General features: G+C 42.6%; 1 protein-coding gene across 1 annotated transcript in view; it reads right to left on the bottom strand.

The window, feature by feature from the left end:
* Positions 1 to 17,594, bottom strand: part of ccdc85a (coiled-coil domain containing 85A) — a 36,799-nt gene that overhangs the window by 17,482 nt on the left and 1,723 nt on the right. The window contains exon 2 of the mRNA XM_020479963.2: positions 15,575 to 16,622. Within this exon, the coding sequence (XP_020335552.1) occupies positions 15,575 to 16,622 (1,048 nt within the window). The remainder of the gene's footprint in view (positions 1 to 15,574; positions 16,623 to 17,594) is intronic.

Genomic DNA, 17,594 nt, shown 5'->3' with positions numbered 1-17,594 from the left:
TTGCTGCACTTGTGTAACAGGTGGTCAGCCTGCCACGCAGTTTCCTCATTGAATGCAATGTAATCGGCGTCCAAAATTGCCGATTACCGATTGTTATGAAAACTTGAAATCGGCCCTAATTAATTGGCCATGCCAATCAGTCGACCTCTAATGTAAACTTCTGACCCACTGGGAATGTGATGAAAGAAATAAAAGCTGAAATAAATCATTCACTCTCCTATTATTCCGACATTTCACATTCTTAAAATAAAGTGGTGATCCTAACTGACCTAAGACAGGGAATTTTTACTAGGATTAAATGTCAGGAATGATTAAAAACTGGGTTCAAATGTATTTGGCTAAGGTGTATGTAAACTTCCGACTTCAACTGTATATAAAGCACAGGAAAAATCACATTTTGGACTGCCCTGGATCTTTAAACTCATAGCACGTCATGCCAATTTTAGGCAACAATGTTTTACAGTTGAGGCATAAAACACCCACCTGTGAATAACATGAGACTCAGTTCAGAATAGACTCAGGTGTGTGAAAGTTAATTTCTTCAGAATTTCACCACAAAATGTTTTGGGGTTGTCCTAGGCAACGCATTGCGGGGCAATTCAACCTATGCTTTTTCACTCTCCCTAGTTCCAATTCCTGATTGAATATGAATGCAAGTCTGATAACAACAACAATTGGCCTTTACAAATGAGCCATAATAGACCTGTCACACTGACAACTCATTTCCGTAATATCAGACATGTTCAACCTTATTGGACAACTGCTAATAGCCTTGTATGCATTGCATTGGACCAACTTTATTGAAATCCCAAGGTATTTGGAGATACTGGTCAGGGTGTTAAAAAGTGGCGGAGGAAACACAGAGAACATGGCCCTAAGTACTGCTCAGTGTACAAGACTGATTATTAAGGGAACTGGGCTTCCACATATGCCATCAGCTGGGTATATACAGTAGGAGGTTTTCTCAGAAAATTCCTTTAGTTTCTGAGAATGAGAGCGATGGAAGAGAGGGAGAGAGACAGTGAAAGAGAGAGGGAGCGTGAAAGAGAGAGACAGAGAGAAAGAAAGAGGGAGGGCGGGCAGGAGGGATTGATGGAGGGGGAGGGAATGAGTAAAGAAGAGAGTAAAGAAGAGAGAAAATGCAATATTGAAAACTTCAGACGAACGCTCAAGCAGTTTGAAGTGACTAAAATCCAAATGTTTTGCATTTCTGATTGGTTTGAGTCTGTTATTTTTCCTGCAGTCTGAACAGCCCTAAAGCACATGGAATAGGATACTTCAAGCAACATTTTCATATGTGGTTTGAAGTCAGATATAAATCTGATTCCTGGCCATGCGACTTGTGTGTGAATGGTCAAATCTGATTTATTTTACCTCAACTGGTTTTAGGACTGTTATTTGGCATATCGTGTTGCTAGCTAGCTACTCTGTTGACAGTCTGACAAGGACATGTGGTAGCAAACTAGGTTGTTTAAGGTTTTGAAAGTGTTCTTACACTATGATTTTGAACATTCAAAGCAACCGGGAACTGTCCATTGTAGGCATTGTTGTCACCGTAGCTTGCTACATAACTTCTGGGTCATAGGAAGCACCGGCACCACCACCAATCAGTCTACACCACTGCAAACATGTCAGCAAAAGACTGCGGTCTGAACACACACAAATCCAATTTGGTCACTTGTAACTTTCTGTTTGGACAGTCAGTATTCCATAACGGATTTGAAAAACACAACTGATTTGAGAATTAAGGCCTGCAGTGTGAACAAGGCTTTAGAGGATCCCTGCCAGCTCCCTATTTCCCTCATCAGTAACACCATCTCAAGAAAGGATCAATTAAATTCCAGCTTGATGCGAAAACAGCCGATGTTCAACCTTCTACACCCCCACCCACCTCCCCCCAACACTCATTGAAACCCAGAGAGCAATTCAAAATCCCTCCAAATTAAATTAGGTTCATACTGCAATATAAACATCCTAAACCAAACAGAACAGGACAGACCAAAGCAGGGCTTTCGAGATGCTCACGATTCTATATGAATTGTGATTTGATACTGCAATTTTATTCCGATTTGATGTTCCAAACATATTGCTCACCATTTTGTATGTCTACTACAGAGAGACAAGTGAGAAAATTAGTTTCGGTCAGTCACGGAAATAAAAGTCGAGAAAACATTATGGCTCAAAATGTAAAAAGAAGATGGATATCTATAGGATTGGATGCAGGAACTGCTGACTAGCGCTAGCTAATACTACCCAGCAAAATTAGTAGTCAAAGTATTGATATAATTTTGTCAAAAATATCACGATATGTAGGCTAACTGTATCAATTTTTCACTACAGGATACGGAAAGGAAAACCTATGTAGCATGAAGCAGCCTGAAAATTCCGCAGGGCCTGTTGGGTGTCACATCTCCAATGCTAATGCCTGGGCACCCTGAGCACACGACAGGGAGAATGATGCCGTATTTACACAGCATCTGACATCAGTCCTCACTGATTGACTGGCTGACACACTGAGATCACTCCACCAAAGCCCAGAGATATTAAGTGCTCTCAAAAGACAAACATGCACAGTGCCTTCGGGAAGTATTCAGATCCCTTGACTTTCCCACATTTTGTTACGTTACAGCCTTATTCTAAAATGGATTAAATGTTATTTTTTTTCTCAGAAATATACACACAATACCCCATAATGACAAAACAAAAACAGGTTTGTAGAAAAAAATATATTTTTTAATATAAATATATATTATGAAATACCTTATTTATATAAGTATTCAGACCCTTTGTTATGAGACTCGAAATTGAGCTCAATGCTGTCTGCAGCATTGACGGTCCCCAAGAACACAGTGGCCTCAATCATTCTTAAATGAAAGAAGTTTGGAACCACCAAGACTCCTAGAGCTGGCCACCTGGCCAAACTGAGCAATTGGGGGAGAAGGGCCTTGGTCAGGGAGGTGACAAGAACCTGATGGTCACTCTGACAGAGCTCTAGAGTTCCTCTGTGAATGGGAGAACTTTCCAGAAGGACAACCATCTCTGCAGCACTCCACCAATCAGGCCTTTACGGTAGAGTGGCCAGACAGAAGCCTCTCTTCAGTAAAAAGGCACATGACAGCCCACTTGGAATTTGCCAAAAAACACCTAAAGACTCTCAGACCATGATAATCAAGATTCTCTGGTCTGATGAAACCAAGATTGAACTCTTTGGCCTGAATGCTAAGCGTCACATCTGGAGGAAACCTGTAACCATCCCTACGGTGAAGCATGGTGGTGGCAGCATCATGCTGTGGGGCAGGGGCAGGGGCTGGAAGACTAGTCAGGATAGAGGCAAGGATGAACGGAGCAAAGTACAGAGAGATCATTGATGAAAACCTGCTCAAGAGCGCTCAGGACCTCAGACTGGGGCGAAGATTCACCTTCCAACAGGACAACGACCCTAAGCACACAGCCAAGACAATGCAGGAGTGGCTTCGGGACAAGAATGTCCTTGAGTGGCCCAGCTAGAGCTCGGACTTGAACCCGATCGAACATCTCTGGAGAGACCTAAAAATAGCTGTGTAGCAACGTTCCCCATCCAACCTGACAAGAGCAGGAGATGATCTGCAGAGAAGAATGGGAGAAACTCCCCAAACACAGATGTGCCAAGCTTGTAGCGTCATACCCAAAAAGACTCAATGCTGTAATTGCTGCCAAAGGTGCTTCAACAAAGTACTGAGTAAAGGGTCTGTATATATATATTTAAAATATATAAAATATAAAATATATATATATATATATATATATTTTTTTAATTAGCAAATAATTCTAAAAAACTGCTTTTGCTTTATTATTATGGGGTATTGTGTTTAGATTGATGAGGGAAAAAAACGTAACAAAATGTGGAAAAAGTCAAGGGGTCTGAATACTTTCTGATGGGACTGTATATAGTAGAGGTCGACCGATTATGATTTTTCAACGCCGATACCGATTATTGGAGGACCAAAAAAGCCGATACCGATTAATCGGACGATTTTTATTTATTTATTTGTAATAATGACAATTACAACAATACTGAATGAACACTTATTTTAACTTAATATAATACATCAATATAATCCATTTAGCCTCAAATAAATAATGAAACATGTTCAATTTGGTTTAAATAATGCAAAAACAAAGTGTTGGAGAAGAGAGTAAAAGTGCAATATGTGCCATGTAAGAAAGCTAACGTTTAAGTTCCTTGCTCAGAACATGAGAACATATGAAAGCTGGTGGTTCCTTTTAACATGAGTCTTCAATATTCCCAGGTAAGAGGTTTTAGGTTGTAGTTATTTTAGGAATTATAGGACTATTTCCCTCTATACCATTTGTATTTCATTAACCTTTGACTATTGGATGTTCTTATAGGCACTTTAGTATTGCTCCTCGCTCCTCCCTGGGCTCGAACCAGGAACACAACGACAACAACCTACCTTGGCTTACTGCATTCGCATAACAGGCAGTCTTCTTGTGGAGTGCAACGAGAGGAAGGAGGTTATAGCGTTGGACTAGTTAACTGTAAGGTTGCAAGATTGAATCCCCCGAGCTGACAAGGTAAAAATCTTTCGTTCTGCCCCTGAACGAGGCAGTTAACCCACCCTTCCTAGGCCATGATTGAAAATAAGAATGTGTTCTTAACGGACTTGCCTAGTTAAATAAAGATTAAATAAAGGTGTAAAAAAAATATTTTTATATTTTTTAATCGGCCAACTCTGTGTTCAAAAATACCGATTTCCGATTGTTATGAAAACTTGAAATTGGCCCTAATTAATCGGCCATTCCGATTAATCGGCCGACCTCTAGTATATAGTGCTACTCTAGGGCTGTAGCAGATCATTGACTTCGATATATTGATATGTTGTTGTTACATTGACATAACAATACAGTTGTGTCCATTTTACACCTGTGTGTTGATATGTATTGTTGTGTGTTGTCAAAATAAACAGAAATCAAATGCAGTGCATCATGACCCCGAGATAAATCCAATATTGCATTGTTTTCTTTGAGATCAGTTGTGTTTTTCTGTGTCCTTAGTCCAAGGTTAACACCTCTAGGGAAGGAACATAACAAAATCAAGCACCAAGAAAACTATACCCAGACTCTACATAGTGAATAAATAGGAATGTTATGGTGCTATACTAATAGTGGATGACAAGCAAGAGCCATGATGCTAATCGAAGGGGACAAAGAAGAGACACTTATTATGATATTGTGTTTGGAAGGTGCTTATTCAAGGTAGTCCAGATCACAGCCCGTGTGTGTGTGTGTGTGTGTGTGTTTGTGTGTGTGTGTGTGTGTGTGGCGCGCACGCACGTGCTAGGGTAGAGGGCAGTTTCAAGGGGACCCTGTCAGGTGGTATGCACTGTGCAGTTACACACACACACACACAAACGTAAATACAAACACAGACATCCATAACACCGGTATACGTTTTTTCACTAGGATCAAGGTTGAAGCCCCCTAGAAGCAGTCCTGGTTACCTCACCACCCTCTCTGAAGGAACAAAGTGATTGTCTGACCTGCACAGGGCCAACTGATGTCCATAAAGCATCGACAATGCATTACAAACTGGTTGATAGAAACTCTTACCTTTCTGAAATGTTTACTGACTACTGGCTTTCTCAATTATTGAACACACTAGGCCTTAATGACCATAGTTTGTTAAGGTGACCACTCTTCTGTTATAATAAAGATTTATCCAGGGTTGAAAGTAAGCCGGTAATAGCGTCCCGGCAAAATAAATATTGGGAGTACGCCGTACCGGTAAAACATGAGCCTATCACGATAATTAACACAAAATGCCAAGAAAACTATATATAACATTATTTAACATTACCACATGTCAGCCACAGCTACACTCCAAATTGAGTTGGTTTGACGAGAACACTTACATTTTGCCAAGGCGGAGATGAGTGGCTGATACCAAGACGCACGCGGACATCAGGCTAGGTGTAGGCCTTATGAAAATCACAGAATGTAATCATAATACAAGTTTAGGTGTTTTCTAAAAAAAGTATTGTTTCCATTCATGAAATTGTGGGTGCACAGTGCACTGTTTGGATGCTGGAATTATTTTGTGAATGGACGAACATGAATGGGTAGCTTACAGGAGCGCTTTTTTGAAATGATTGTTTGAACAATCAGATGAAAACATCACTGGTTATGTTTATTCTACATTAAAAGATAATACATGTTAATAGCTAAAGTTGAAGTCGGCAGTTTACATACACTTAGGTTGGAGTCATTAAAACTTGTTTTTCAACCACTCCACAAACTACTTGTTAACAAACTATAGTTTTGGCAAGTCGGGTAGGACATCTACTTTGTGCATGACACAAGTCATTTTTCCAACAATTGTTTACAGACAGATTATTTCACTTATAATTCACTGTATCACAATTCCAGTGGGTCAGAAGTTTACATACACTAAGCTGACTATGACTTTAAACAGCTTGGAAAATTTCAGAAAATTATGTTATGGCTTAAGAAGCTTTTGATAGACTAATTTACATAACTTGAGTCAACTGGAGGTGTACCTGTGGATGTATTTCAATGCCTACCTTCAAACTCAGTGCCTCTTTGCTTGACATCATGGGAAAATCAAAAGAAATCAGCCAAGACCTCAGAAAATAAATTGTAGACCTCTACAAGTCTGGTTCATCCTTGGGAGCAATTTTCAAATGCCTGAAGGTACCACGTTCATCTGTACAAACAATAGTACACAAGTATAAACACCATGGGACCACGCAGCCGTCATACCGTTCAGGAAGGAGACGCGTTCTGTCTCCTAGAGATGAATGTACTTTGGTGCGAACATTGCAAATCAATCCCAGAACAACAGCAAAGGACCTTGTGACGATGCTGGCGGAAACGGGTACAAAAGTATCTATATCCACAGTAAAACGAGTCCTGTATCGTAACCTGAAAGGCCACTCGGCAAGAAAGAAGCCACTGCTCCAAAACCGCCATAAAAAAATCCAGACTACGGTTTGCAACTGCACATGGGGACAAAGATCGTACTTTTTGGAGAAATGTCCTCTGGTCTGATGAAACAAAAATAGAACTGTTTGGCCATAATGACCAACGATATGTTTGGAGGAAAAAGGGGGAGGCTTGCAAGCCAAGAACACCATCCCAACTGTGAAGCACAGGGTGACAGCATCATGTTGTGGAGGTGCTTTGCTGCAGGAGGGACTGGTGCACTACACAAAATAGATGGCATCATGAGGCAGGACAATTATGCGGATATATTGAAGCAACATCTCAAGACATCAGTTAAAGCTTGGTCGCAAATGGGTCTTCCAAATGGACAATGACCCAAAGCATCCTTCCAAAGTTGTGGCAAAATGGCTTAAGGACAATAAAGTCAAGGTATTGGAGTGGCCATCACAAAGCCCTGACCTCAATCCTATAGAAAATTTGTGGGCAGAACTGAAAAAGCTTGTGCAAGCAAGGAGGCCTACAAACATGACTCAGTTACACCAGCTCTGTCAGGAGGAATGGGCCAAAATTCACCCAACTTATTGTGGGAGGCCTTTGGAAGGCTACCTGAAATGTTTGACCCAAGTTAAACAATTTCAAGGCAGTGCTACCAAATACTAATTGAATGTATGTAAACTTCTGACCCACTGGGAATGTGATGAAAGAAATAAAAGCTTAAATAAATAATTATCTCTACTATTATTCTGACATTTCACATTCTTAAAATCAAGTGGTGATCCTAAATGACCTAAGACACGGAATCTTTACTAGGATTAAATGTCAGGAATTGTGAAACTGAGTATAAATGTATTTGGTTAAGGTGTATGTAAACTTCTGACTTCAACTGTATGTGACAAAATCTTTACGAGGCCTACTAGGCCCACAGAGATCGTATTAAATGAATAGGGATTCTATACGTGATTCTATGATTACACCCAGGCTATAATAAATGTTTTTTTGCACACATAGGGAGTCCCTTACCGGTAAGAAATTAAATCAACTTTCATCCCTGGATTTACCCATGTCTTAGACTACAGCACATACTGCCATGCTGAATGTACATCAAAGGAGGCTGGTGGGAGGAGTTTTAGGAGAATTGAAATGGCTGGAATGGAATAGATGGAACGGTATCAAACACATCAAACATAATGGAAACCATATGTTCGACTCCATTCAATGAATTCCATTCCAGCCATTACAATCAGCCAGTATAGCTCCTCAAACCAGCCTCCACTGATGTACATGTACGGTTGGTTCTTTGGAAGACACATGACATTGCTGAACTTAGATGCAGGTGCAAAGGAGAAGAGCAGAGGAGTAGCAGGCAGGACAGAGGGAGACCAGAGAGAGAACAGACACACAGAAAGGGTTAGGCTAGAGCTCATGGAAACCATAGAGACAGGGAACAATTTACCAGTTTTTTGAACATTTTGATAAAGCATTCCTTAATTGCTGATTGTGCATTTATTTTTCAGTGCATAAATGTCATTTTATCTACAGTCTTCGTTTTTTGTTGATGCATACACTGTATACATGACCTAATGTATAATAACTGATACCAATAATGTATATATGAGGTGATGTATTATAGATGACGCCAAAGGACTATGATATTTTTTTTGTGTCTCAAAACTCTATTTGAGTGGTCCACAATGTGTTTGTTTTTTTAAACTGTATTTTGTACTGTCAATTATTGTATCATTGTGGAGTGACACTTTAATACATTCTTCTTACCCTCTATTATTCTGTGATTAACCATGTTATTTACTGCCGGTAAAATATTTACAGTCATGCCAGTAAAAACTGAATTCAATTTGATAGAGTACAACACAAGGCGCGCACACTGCACACAGACATAGGGAACAGAAGTGTCACAAACACGTACAATGGCAAAACACCAGTAAGGCACAAGCAGATACAGGTAATGATAGAACTGGCACAGAACCGAGAGGGCACAGGCGTACACACGACACCAGCACCAACAGTGAGGGGTTAACTGGATAACTGGTGCCTCTATGTGCCTATAATCCTCAGACCAACAGACCAGACCACAGTATGTGTTAGCCTAATTGGTTCTGCAACATTAACAGAGGGATGGAGACAGAAAGAGTGGGAGGCAGAGGGGAAGAAAGAGAAGGGAGGAAGAGAGAGGTAGGGTGATTTGGAGACTGCGAGACTATGGGGTGAGTGGAGCAAGAGGGTGGAAAAAAAAGAAAGGGATAAACAGAGAGAGGCAGGAGGATAGAGGGAGAAGGGGGAGGGAGAGCAGTGCTAGGCGGTGTCAGCTCCTGTAGACTGTTCTCCACTCGTTAGCTCATGGTGTCAAAAGGGTGAATGAGCACTAGACGGAGACATTCATTTCCCAATAAACTTCAACAGCAGGGAGGTAGGGAGCAGAGAGAGGGAGAGGCTGAGAGAAAGAATGAGGCAAAGGAATTAACAGAAAAAGAGAAAGAGAGAGAGGAGGAAGTGAAGAGAGTGAGGATGAGATACATCTGCCCAGCTAGCACATTGTGGGAACGTACATTTTTAGGCACCCATTGGTTCTGGGAATGAAACAATACGTTTTCTGACCGTTAAAACTGAATGTTTTTTAAATGTTCTGAAAACAGACATGATAATTTTACCTGTTCTGGGAACATACATTTTTAAGTTGCAGGGAGGTTCTGAGAACGTTTTACTATGGTTCCCTGAGAGGTTTTATTAATGTTGTGAAAACTAAAATTCAAGGTTATTTGAAGGTAATTAAATAATGTTCTGAGAACATGTTTCAATAAGACTTTTAATAACACTGCTAGATTAGTTTAGATTAACTGTTTTGAACTCCAAGCATAGATAGGACCCATGGAAATGAATTTGCTCAGGCAATAATCATACAAGCCATTTTTTTTTATTGTGGCACAGCGACAGTGAGATTCAAAACCATGATCTTCTGTTCTCTATCCATGGAATTAGTCCAAGTCCACTGCACCACCAGAATGGAAGTAGCATGCCATGTTTTTTTTTTACTCATACAAAGCTGACTCAATTTCAAAGAAAACAAGCACTCTTTAAGAACCATGTGTTGCCAATTAGTGGAACGGCCAACACACCTGAACACACAACATAGAGAAAGTTTTGTTGACGCTGAGAACGGAATGTATGTTTTTAAATAACATTCTTAGAACGTTCTTTGAATGTTAATGTTTTCTTGTTTTTTTATGGAATGTCTTCTGAGAACATGACTTTAAATATAACCATAAAGAAAACTGCAGAAAACGATTTGCTGAAGTATTGAAATTCCCATAGAAGAACGTTGTTACTTAACGTTCTCTGAACATTCTGAGAACTTTACATGAAATAGAACCATGTATAAGCCTGTAGAAAACATTATGCTGAACTTCCGAAATTCCCACAGAAGAACATTGTTTCTTATCGTTCTCTGACCGTTCAGAGAACATGACTTTAAAGCCGGTTGTGAAGGTCCTGGGCTGGCGTGGTTACACGTGGTCTGTGGTTGTGTGGCCAGTTGGACGTGCTGCCAAATTCTTTAAAACGATGTTGGAGGCAGCTTTTGGTAGAGAAATTAACATTAAATTCTCTGGTAACAGCCCTGGTAGACATTCCTGCAGTCAGCATGCCAATTGTACGCTCCCTCAAAACTTGAGACATCTGTGGCACTGTGTTGTGTGACAAAATTGCACATTTTAGAGTGGCCTTTTATTGTCCCCATCACAAGGTGCACCAATGTAATGATCATGCTGTTTAATCAGCTTCTTGATATGCCACAACTGTCAGGTGGATGGATTATCTTGGCAAAGGAGAAATGCTCACTAACAAGGATGTAAACAAATTTCTGCCCAAAATGTGAGAGAAATATATTTTCTGTGCATATTGAAAATTTCTGGGAACTTTCATTTCAGCTCATGAAACATTTCAGCTCATGAAACATGGAACCAACACTTTACATGTTGCATTTACAATTTTCTTTTCAAAAGAATTCAGACCCCTTGACTTTTTCCACAATTTGTTACGTTACAGCCAATTGATTAAATATGTTTTCCCTCATCAATCTACACATAATACCCCATAATGACTAAGTGAAAAACAGGTTTGTATACATTTTTGCAAATGTATTAAAAAGAAAAAAACTGAAATGCCTTATTTACATAAGTATTCAGACCTTTTGCTATGAGACCCGAAATTAAGCTTAGGGGCATCCTGTTTCCATTGATCATCCTTGAGATGTTTCTACAACTTGACTGGAATCCACCTGTGGTAAATTCAATTGATTGGAGGGCACACATCTGTCTATATAAGGTCCCACAGCTGACAGTGCATGTCAGACCAAGCCATGAGGAATTGTCCGTAGAGCTCCAAGACAGGATTGTGTCGAGGCAAAAATCTGGGGAAGGGTACCAAAACATTTCTGCAGCATTGAAGGTCCCCAAGAACACAGTGGCCTCCATCATTTTCAAATTGAAGAAGTTTGGAACCACCAAGACTCTTCCTAGAGCTGGCCACCCGGCCAAACTGAGCAATTGGAGGAGAACGGCCTTGGTCGTGGAGGTGACCAAGAACCCGATGGTCACTCTGACAGAGCTCCAGAGTCCCTTTGTGGAGATGGGGAAACCTTCCACAAGGTCAACCATCTCTGCAGCACTCCACCAATCAGGCCTTTATGGTAGAGTGGCCAGATGGAAGCCACTCCTGAGTAAAAGGCACATGAAAGCCCGCTTTAAGTTTGCCAAAATGCACCTAAAGACTCTCAGACCATGAGAAACAAGATTCTCTGGTCTGATGAAACCAAGATTGAACTCTTTGGCCTGAATGCTAAGCGTCACGTCTGGAGGAAACCTGGAACCATCCCTACGGTGAAGCATGATGGTGGCAGCATCATGCTGTGGGGATGTTTTTCAGAGGCAAGGACTGGGAGACTCGTGAGGATCAAGGGAAAGATGAACGGAGCAAAGTACAGAAAAATCCTTGATGAAAACTTGCTCCAGAGTGCTCGGGACAGGACAATGACCCTAAGCACACAGCCAAGACAACGCAGGAGTGGCTTTGGGACAAGTCTCTGAATGTCCTTGAGTCGCCCAGCCAGAGTCCGGACTTAAACCCGATCGAACATCTCTGGAGAGACCTGAAAATAGCTGTGCAGCGAAGCTCCCCATCCAACCTGACAGAGCTTGAGAAGAGTTTGAGAAGATCTGCAGAGAAGAATGGGAGAAACTCCCACAAAACAAGTGTGCCAAGCTTGTAGCATCATACCCAAGAAGACTCGAGGCTGTAATCGCTGGCAAAGGTGCTTCAACAAAGTACTGAGTAAAAAGTCTGAATACTATTACATGCAAATGTAATACTTCAGTTTAAAAATTTTAAAAACTTTCTCTAAAAAAAACTTTTTCTAAATAACTGTTTTTGCTTTGTCATTATGGGGTATTGTGTGTCGATTAATGAGAGGGGGAAACTATTGAGTACATTTTAGAATAAGGCTGTAATGTAACAAAATTTGAAAAAAGTCAAGGGATCTGAATACTTTCCAAATGCACTGTATGTATATATATTAATATTCCGGTCTCTGACATTGCGCATTCTGATATTTCTTAATTTCTTAATGATTTTTTTCTGCATTAGGTGTGTATCGTTTATTTTATTATTGCCAGGTATTACTGCACTGTTGGAACATCTGAAAGTCTGTGTATGATTTGATAATACTGTACTATACACCTTGTTCTGACAGTGATGTGTGTTCTAAAGCCTTATAATAAACTGTGCACAGTACCACAGGCCCACTTTTCAATTACTAAGTCATCCCCTTTCAACATGCCTCCAATAATCAATCCTCTCATCAATACTGGATCCTAAATAGTACTTCTTTAGACCTTTGAATAAGGTAGCAACTACATCACCCAAAAACAGAATCACCCCAGTCCACATTATGTATCTAGGGTGTTTTTCCTACTGAGTAGACTAGTATGTAAATCAGAGTGTAGTGTTGTGGTGATATGCTGGCTTCGAGGCAAGTAACACTGAAACACGCATGAGAGCATCAGCTGTTCCAGACAACTGATCACGCTCTCCACAGCCGATGTGAGTAAGACCTTTAAACAGGTCAACAGGGCCAGACAGATTACCAGGACGTGTACTCCGAGCATGCGCTGACCAAATGGCAGGTGTCTTCACTAATATTTTCAACCTCTCCCTGTCTGAGTCTGTAATACCAACATGTTTCAAGCAGACCACCATAGTCCCTGTGCCCAAGAACACTAAGGTAACCTGCCTAAATGACTACCGACCCGTAGCACTCACGTCTGTAGCCATGAAGTGCTTTGAAAGGCTGGTCATGGCTCACATCAACACCCTAGACCCACTCCAATAAGCATACCGCCCCAACAGATGATGCAATCTCTATTGCACTCCACACTGCCCTTTCCCACATGGACATCTATGTGAGAATTATATTAATTGACTACAGCTCAGCGTTCAACACCATAGTACCCTCAAAGTTCATCCCTAAGCTAAGGACCCTGGAACTAAACACCTCCCTCTGCAACTGGATCCTGGACTTCCTGACGGGCCGCCCCCAGGTGGTAAGGGTAGGTACAACACATCCGCTATGTTGATCCTCAACACAGGGGCCCCTCAGGGGTACGTGCTCAGTCCCCTCCTGTACTCCCTGTTCACTCATGACTGCACAGCTAGGTACGACTCCAACACCATCGTTAAGTTTACTGATGACACAACATCTGTAGGCCTGATCACCGACAACGATGAGATCTGGCCGTGTGGTGCCTATTCCCACTCAGGAGACTGAAAATATTTGACATGGGTCGTCAGATCCTCAAGAAGTTCTACAGCTGCACCATCGAGAGCATCCTGATTTCTTTGCATCACTGCCTGATATGGCAACTGCTCGGCCTCTGACCGCAATGCACTAGAGGGTAGCGCGTACGGTGCAGTACATCACCGGGGCCAAGCTTCCTGCCATCCAGGACCTCTATACCAGGCGTGTCAGAGGAAGGCCCTAAAAATTGTCATAGACTCCAGCCACCCTAGTGATAGACTGTTCTCTCTGCTACCGCACGGCAAGCGATACCGGAGCGCCAAGTCTAGGACCAAAAGGCTTCTCAACAGCTTCTACCCCCAAGCCATAAGACTCCTGAACAGCTAAGCAAATGGCTACCGAGACTATTTGCATCCCCCCCCGGTGCCCCCGCACATTGACTCTGTACCAGTACCCCCTGTATTTGTTACTTTAATTTCTTATTATTTACTTTTTCTTAAAACTGCAATGCTGGTTAAGGGCTTGTAAGTAAGCATTTCACTGTAAGGTTTTTGGCGCATGTGACAAATACAATTTTATTTTATTTGATAAGTGACGCATCAGGCCAACTGCTCACAACCAGGACTCATTCCCATGGCCTTACACAGAGGATCCACTCAGCACTCTACACTAATCTTTAGATCTCAGGGCTGCAGATACACACACATACAAACATAGGCACACACACACACTCTCTCTCTGTCTCACACACACACACACACAAACATGTGCACACACATTCTTAAATGGAAAAACATACTCCCTAATAAATGCATACTTACTAAGGGACAGAGCATCTATGAATACATACTCAGCTGTTCCTCAGTCAATGCAGTCACTGAAATGGATTCCCAGAAATCTTTTTAGGTATGAAAGAGACTTTTACTATTAAAAGAGGAACCGTTTGTCAAGATTATTAAGAAAATCTATTTGATTTAATGTTATTTAACTGTCAAACGAAAGCCTTATATTTAACTAAGTGGAGACTCTTACTGATAGACTCCCTCTCCATGTTTATCCAAGACAGTAGACTCCCTGAACTCTTATACACACACACACAAACACATGCCCTTGGAACTGTGGGTAAAAATAACTAAAAGACGCTGCTAATAATAATAATGAACCAAGAAGACAGGACCCTGCTGTGCTGAGTGGCACATATGTGTGTGCGTATGCGTGTGTGTGTTGCCTGAATCACGGCCCTGAAAGCACACAGCTGTGTTACCTGTGTTGACTTCAGACACCCTGGGGAGTGTTACATCATATGCCCTCCACCATCCATCCATCCATCCACACACACGCACAAATACCACCCCCACCACCACAACCCCATGTGACCCACAGAGAGAGAATCCCACAGAGCGGTGACATCACTGCTGCTTGGCTAACACCATAACTGCAGCTGAACCACATAGGTGATACCACAGTAACTGAACCTGCCATAGCCCCAACCTCCCAATTGGCTGCTAAACACATTACACAGTCAATTGTGTTAGATCTGCTTATATGCGTGTTCTAGTCATATACAGTGGTCCTGGAAGGCTACTGGGTGTGCTAACCCATAATGTCTGCACACCTAAAGACTGTGTTAGCCCACTCAGCTAAAGCCTAGGTATTAGCACAAGTGTTTACTATATGTCTCAGACAGTGTTATTGGAAAAGACTCAACCCACAGATATCGTTCCCTGAACCACCTCAGCTACACACAGTATTTCCCCTGATAAATAATCAAATAAAACATTATGACTATTCTGAATAAAAACGCACCGTTCATGCCGTTGTAGATGCTGCGGTGGTGAGGGGACAACTCGTCTCCAGTGGTCCTCCTCTGTACCCCCTCCCTGCCTGCTGGGGGGCTGCTGCTGTACCTCCCCTTCCCGTGCTCTGAACTGGGGCTGTGGTGGAGGTTCTGGTGTCGTAACACTTCAGGGCTCCCCACTATCACCCGACCCTTCCTCAGGTGCTCTGGTGTCCCCGGCAGTGCCTGTTTGGCCTCAGGGCTCCCACATCCAGCCCCAACCACGACCGGATTACCCCTGTGTCTCTGTGAGAGGTCTGGACTTGACTGATCCGGACCCTGGTTTGGCCCTAGCCCTTGCCCAGCCCCTAAGAGCTGTTTCTGGGCCAGCATGTCAGCACTGCTGGGTTTGGACTGAGCCTTGGCCTCCAGTCTAGTAGGGGATTTGCCGTGTTTCTCTGGGCTGCAGGGTCCCCGGAGGCCCCAGGGGTCAGGGCTGGTGAGGGACCCCCCGCGGGGCCTGCAGGCTTGTGGGAAGGTGTGGTAGTCTGGGGTGGAGCTGTGGCGACGGCCTGTAGACTCTGGGCCTGGGCCCTCTGGTTTGTCATGGTTAGAGCCAGGGTTGGAGCCCAGCCCGGAACCCTGGGTAGGGGGCTTTTGATGGGGGTGGTCGGGGTTGTCCGTGCTCCCCGCACTGGAGTTGCTGCTCCCATCCCCCACATCTCGGAGCAGGCACGTTGTAGCCCCCCCAGTTTGAGACAGACTACTCTGGCTGTCGATGGAACTTCTGCACCCTGCACCCCGCACTGCTCCTCCCCCTTCTCCCCTCTCCTCGTCCATTAGAATACACAGCTCCTTGAGCTCCAGGTTCTCTCTGATCACCTCTCCCTGGCGCTGCTCAAGCTCCTTCAGTTTGTGCAGGTAAAGGGACACCTCTTTTCTCATGAGGCCAGCGCTGTAGCGTCCCAGGCGCTGCCACTCCCGAGACACACGCTTGCCCTTCTGACGGTCGTCATCAAGGAAACAGCACAGGTCCCGCAGCTCTTGGTTATCCTCCTGCAACTTCTGGTTCACGTCCTGGATACACACACACACACACACACACACACACACACACACACACACACAGGAGCAAGCACAGAGGAGGTGATGCAGTTGAAGTCGGAAGTTTACATACACTTAGGTGGAGTCATTAAAACTCGTTTTTCAACCACTCCACAAACTACCTGTTAACAAACTATAGTTTTGACAAATCGGTTATGACATCTACTTTGTGCATGACACAAGTAATTTTTCAAAAAATTGTTTACAGACAGATTATTTCACTTATAATTCACTGTATCACAATTCCAGTGGGTCAGAAATGTACATACACTAAGTTGACTGTGCCTTTAAACAGCTTGGAAAATTCCAGAAAATAATGTCATGGCTTTAGAAGCTTCTGATAGGCTAATTGACATAATTTGAGTTAATTAGAGGTGTACTTCAAGGCCTACCTTCAAACTCAGTGCCTCTTTGCTTGACATCATGCGGAAGTCAAAAGAAATCAGCCAAGACCTCAGTCTTGAATTGTATGAATTGTAGACCTCCACAAGTCTGGTTCATCCTTGGGAGCAATTTCCAAATGCCTGAAGGTACCACGTTCATCTGTACAAACAATAGTACGCAAGTATAAACACCATGGGACCACGCAGCCGTCATACCGCTCAGGAAGGAGACGCGTTCTGTCTCCTAGAGATGAACGTACTTTCGTACAAAAAGTGCAAATCAATCCAAGAACAACAACAAAGGACCATGTGAAGATGCTGGAGGAAACAGGTGCAAAAGTATCTATATCCACAGTAAAACAAGTCCTATATCGACATAACCTGAAAGGCCGCTCAGCAAGGAAGAAGCCACTGCTCCAAAACCTTCATAAGAAAAGCCAGACTATGGTTTGCAACTGCACATGGGGACAAAGATCGTACTTTTGGGGAAAATGTCCTCTGGTCTGATGAAACAAAAATTGAACTGTTTGGCCATAATTTTTGGAGGAAAAAGGGGGAGGCT

This window comes from Oncorhynchus kisutch, linkage group LG4, assembly GCF_002021735.2.
Source record: "Oncorhynchus kisutch isolate 150728-3 linkage group LG4, Okis_V2, whole genome shotgun sequence".
Classification (NCBI taxonomy): Eukaryota; Metazoa; Chordata; class Actinopteri; order Salmoniformes; family Salmonidae; genus Oncorhynchus; species Oncorhynchus kisutch.
Note: the sequence above shows the minus strand (reverse complement) of the source record. Positions and strands in the feature narration are given on the sequence as shown.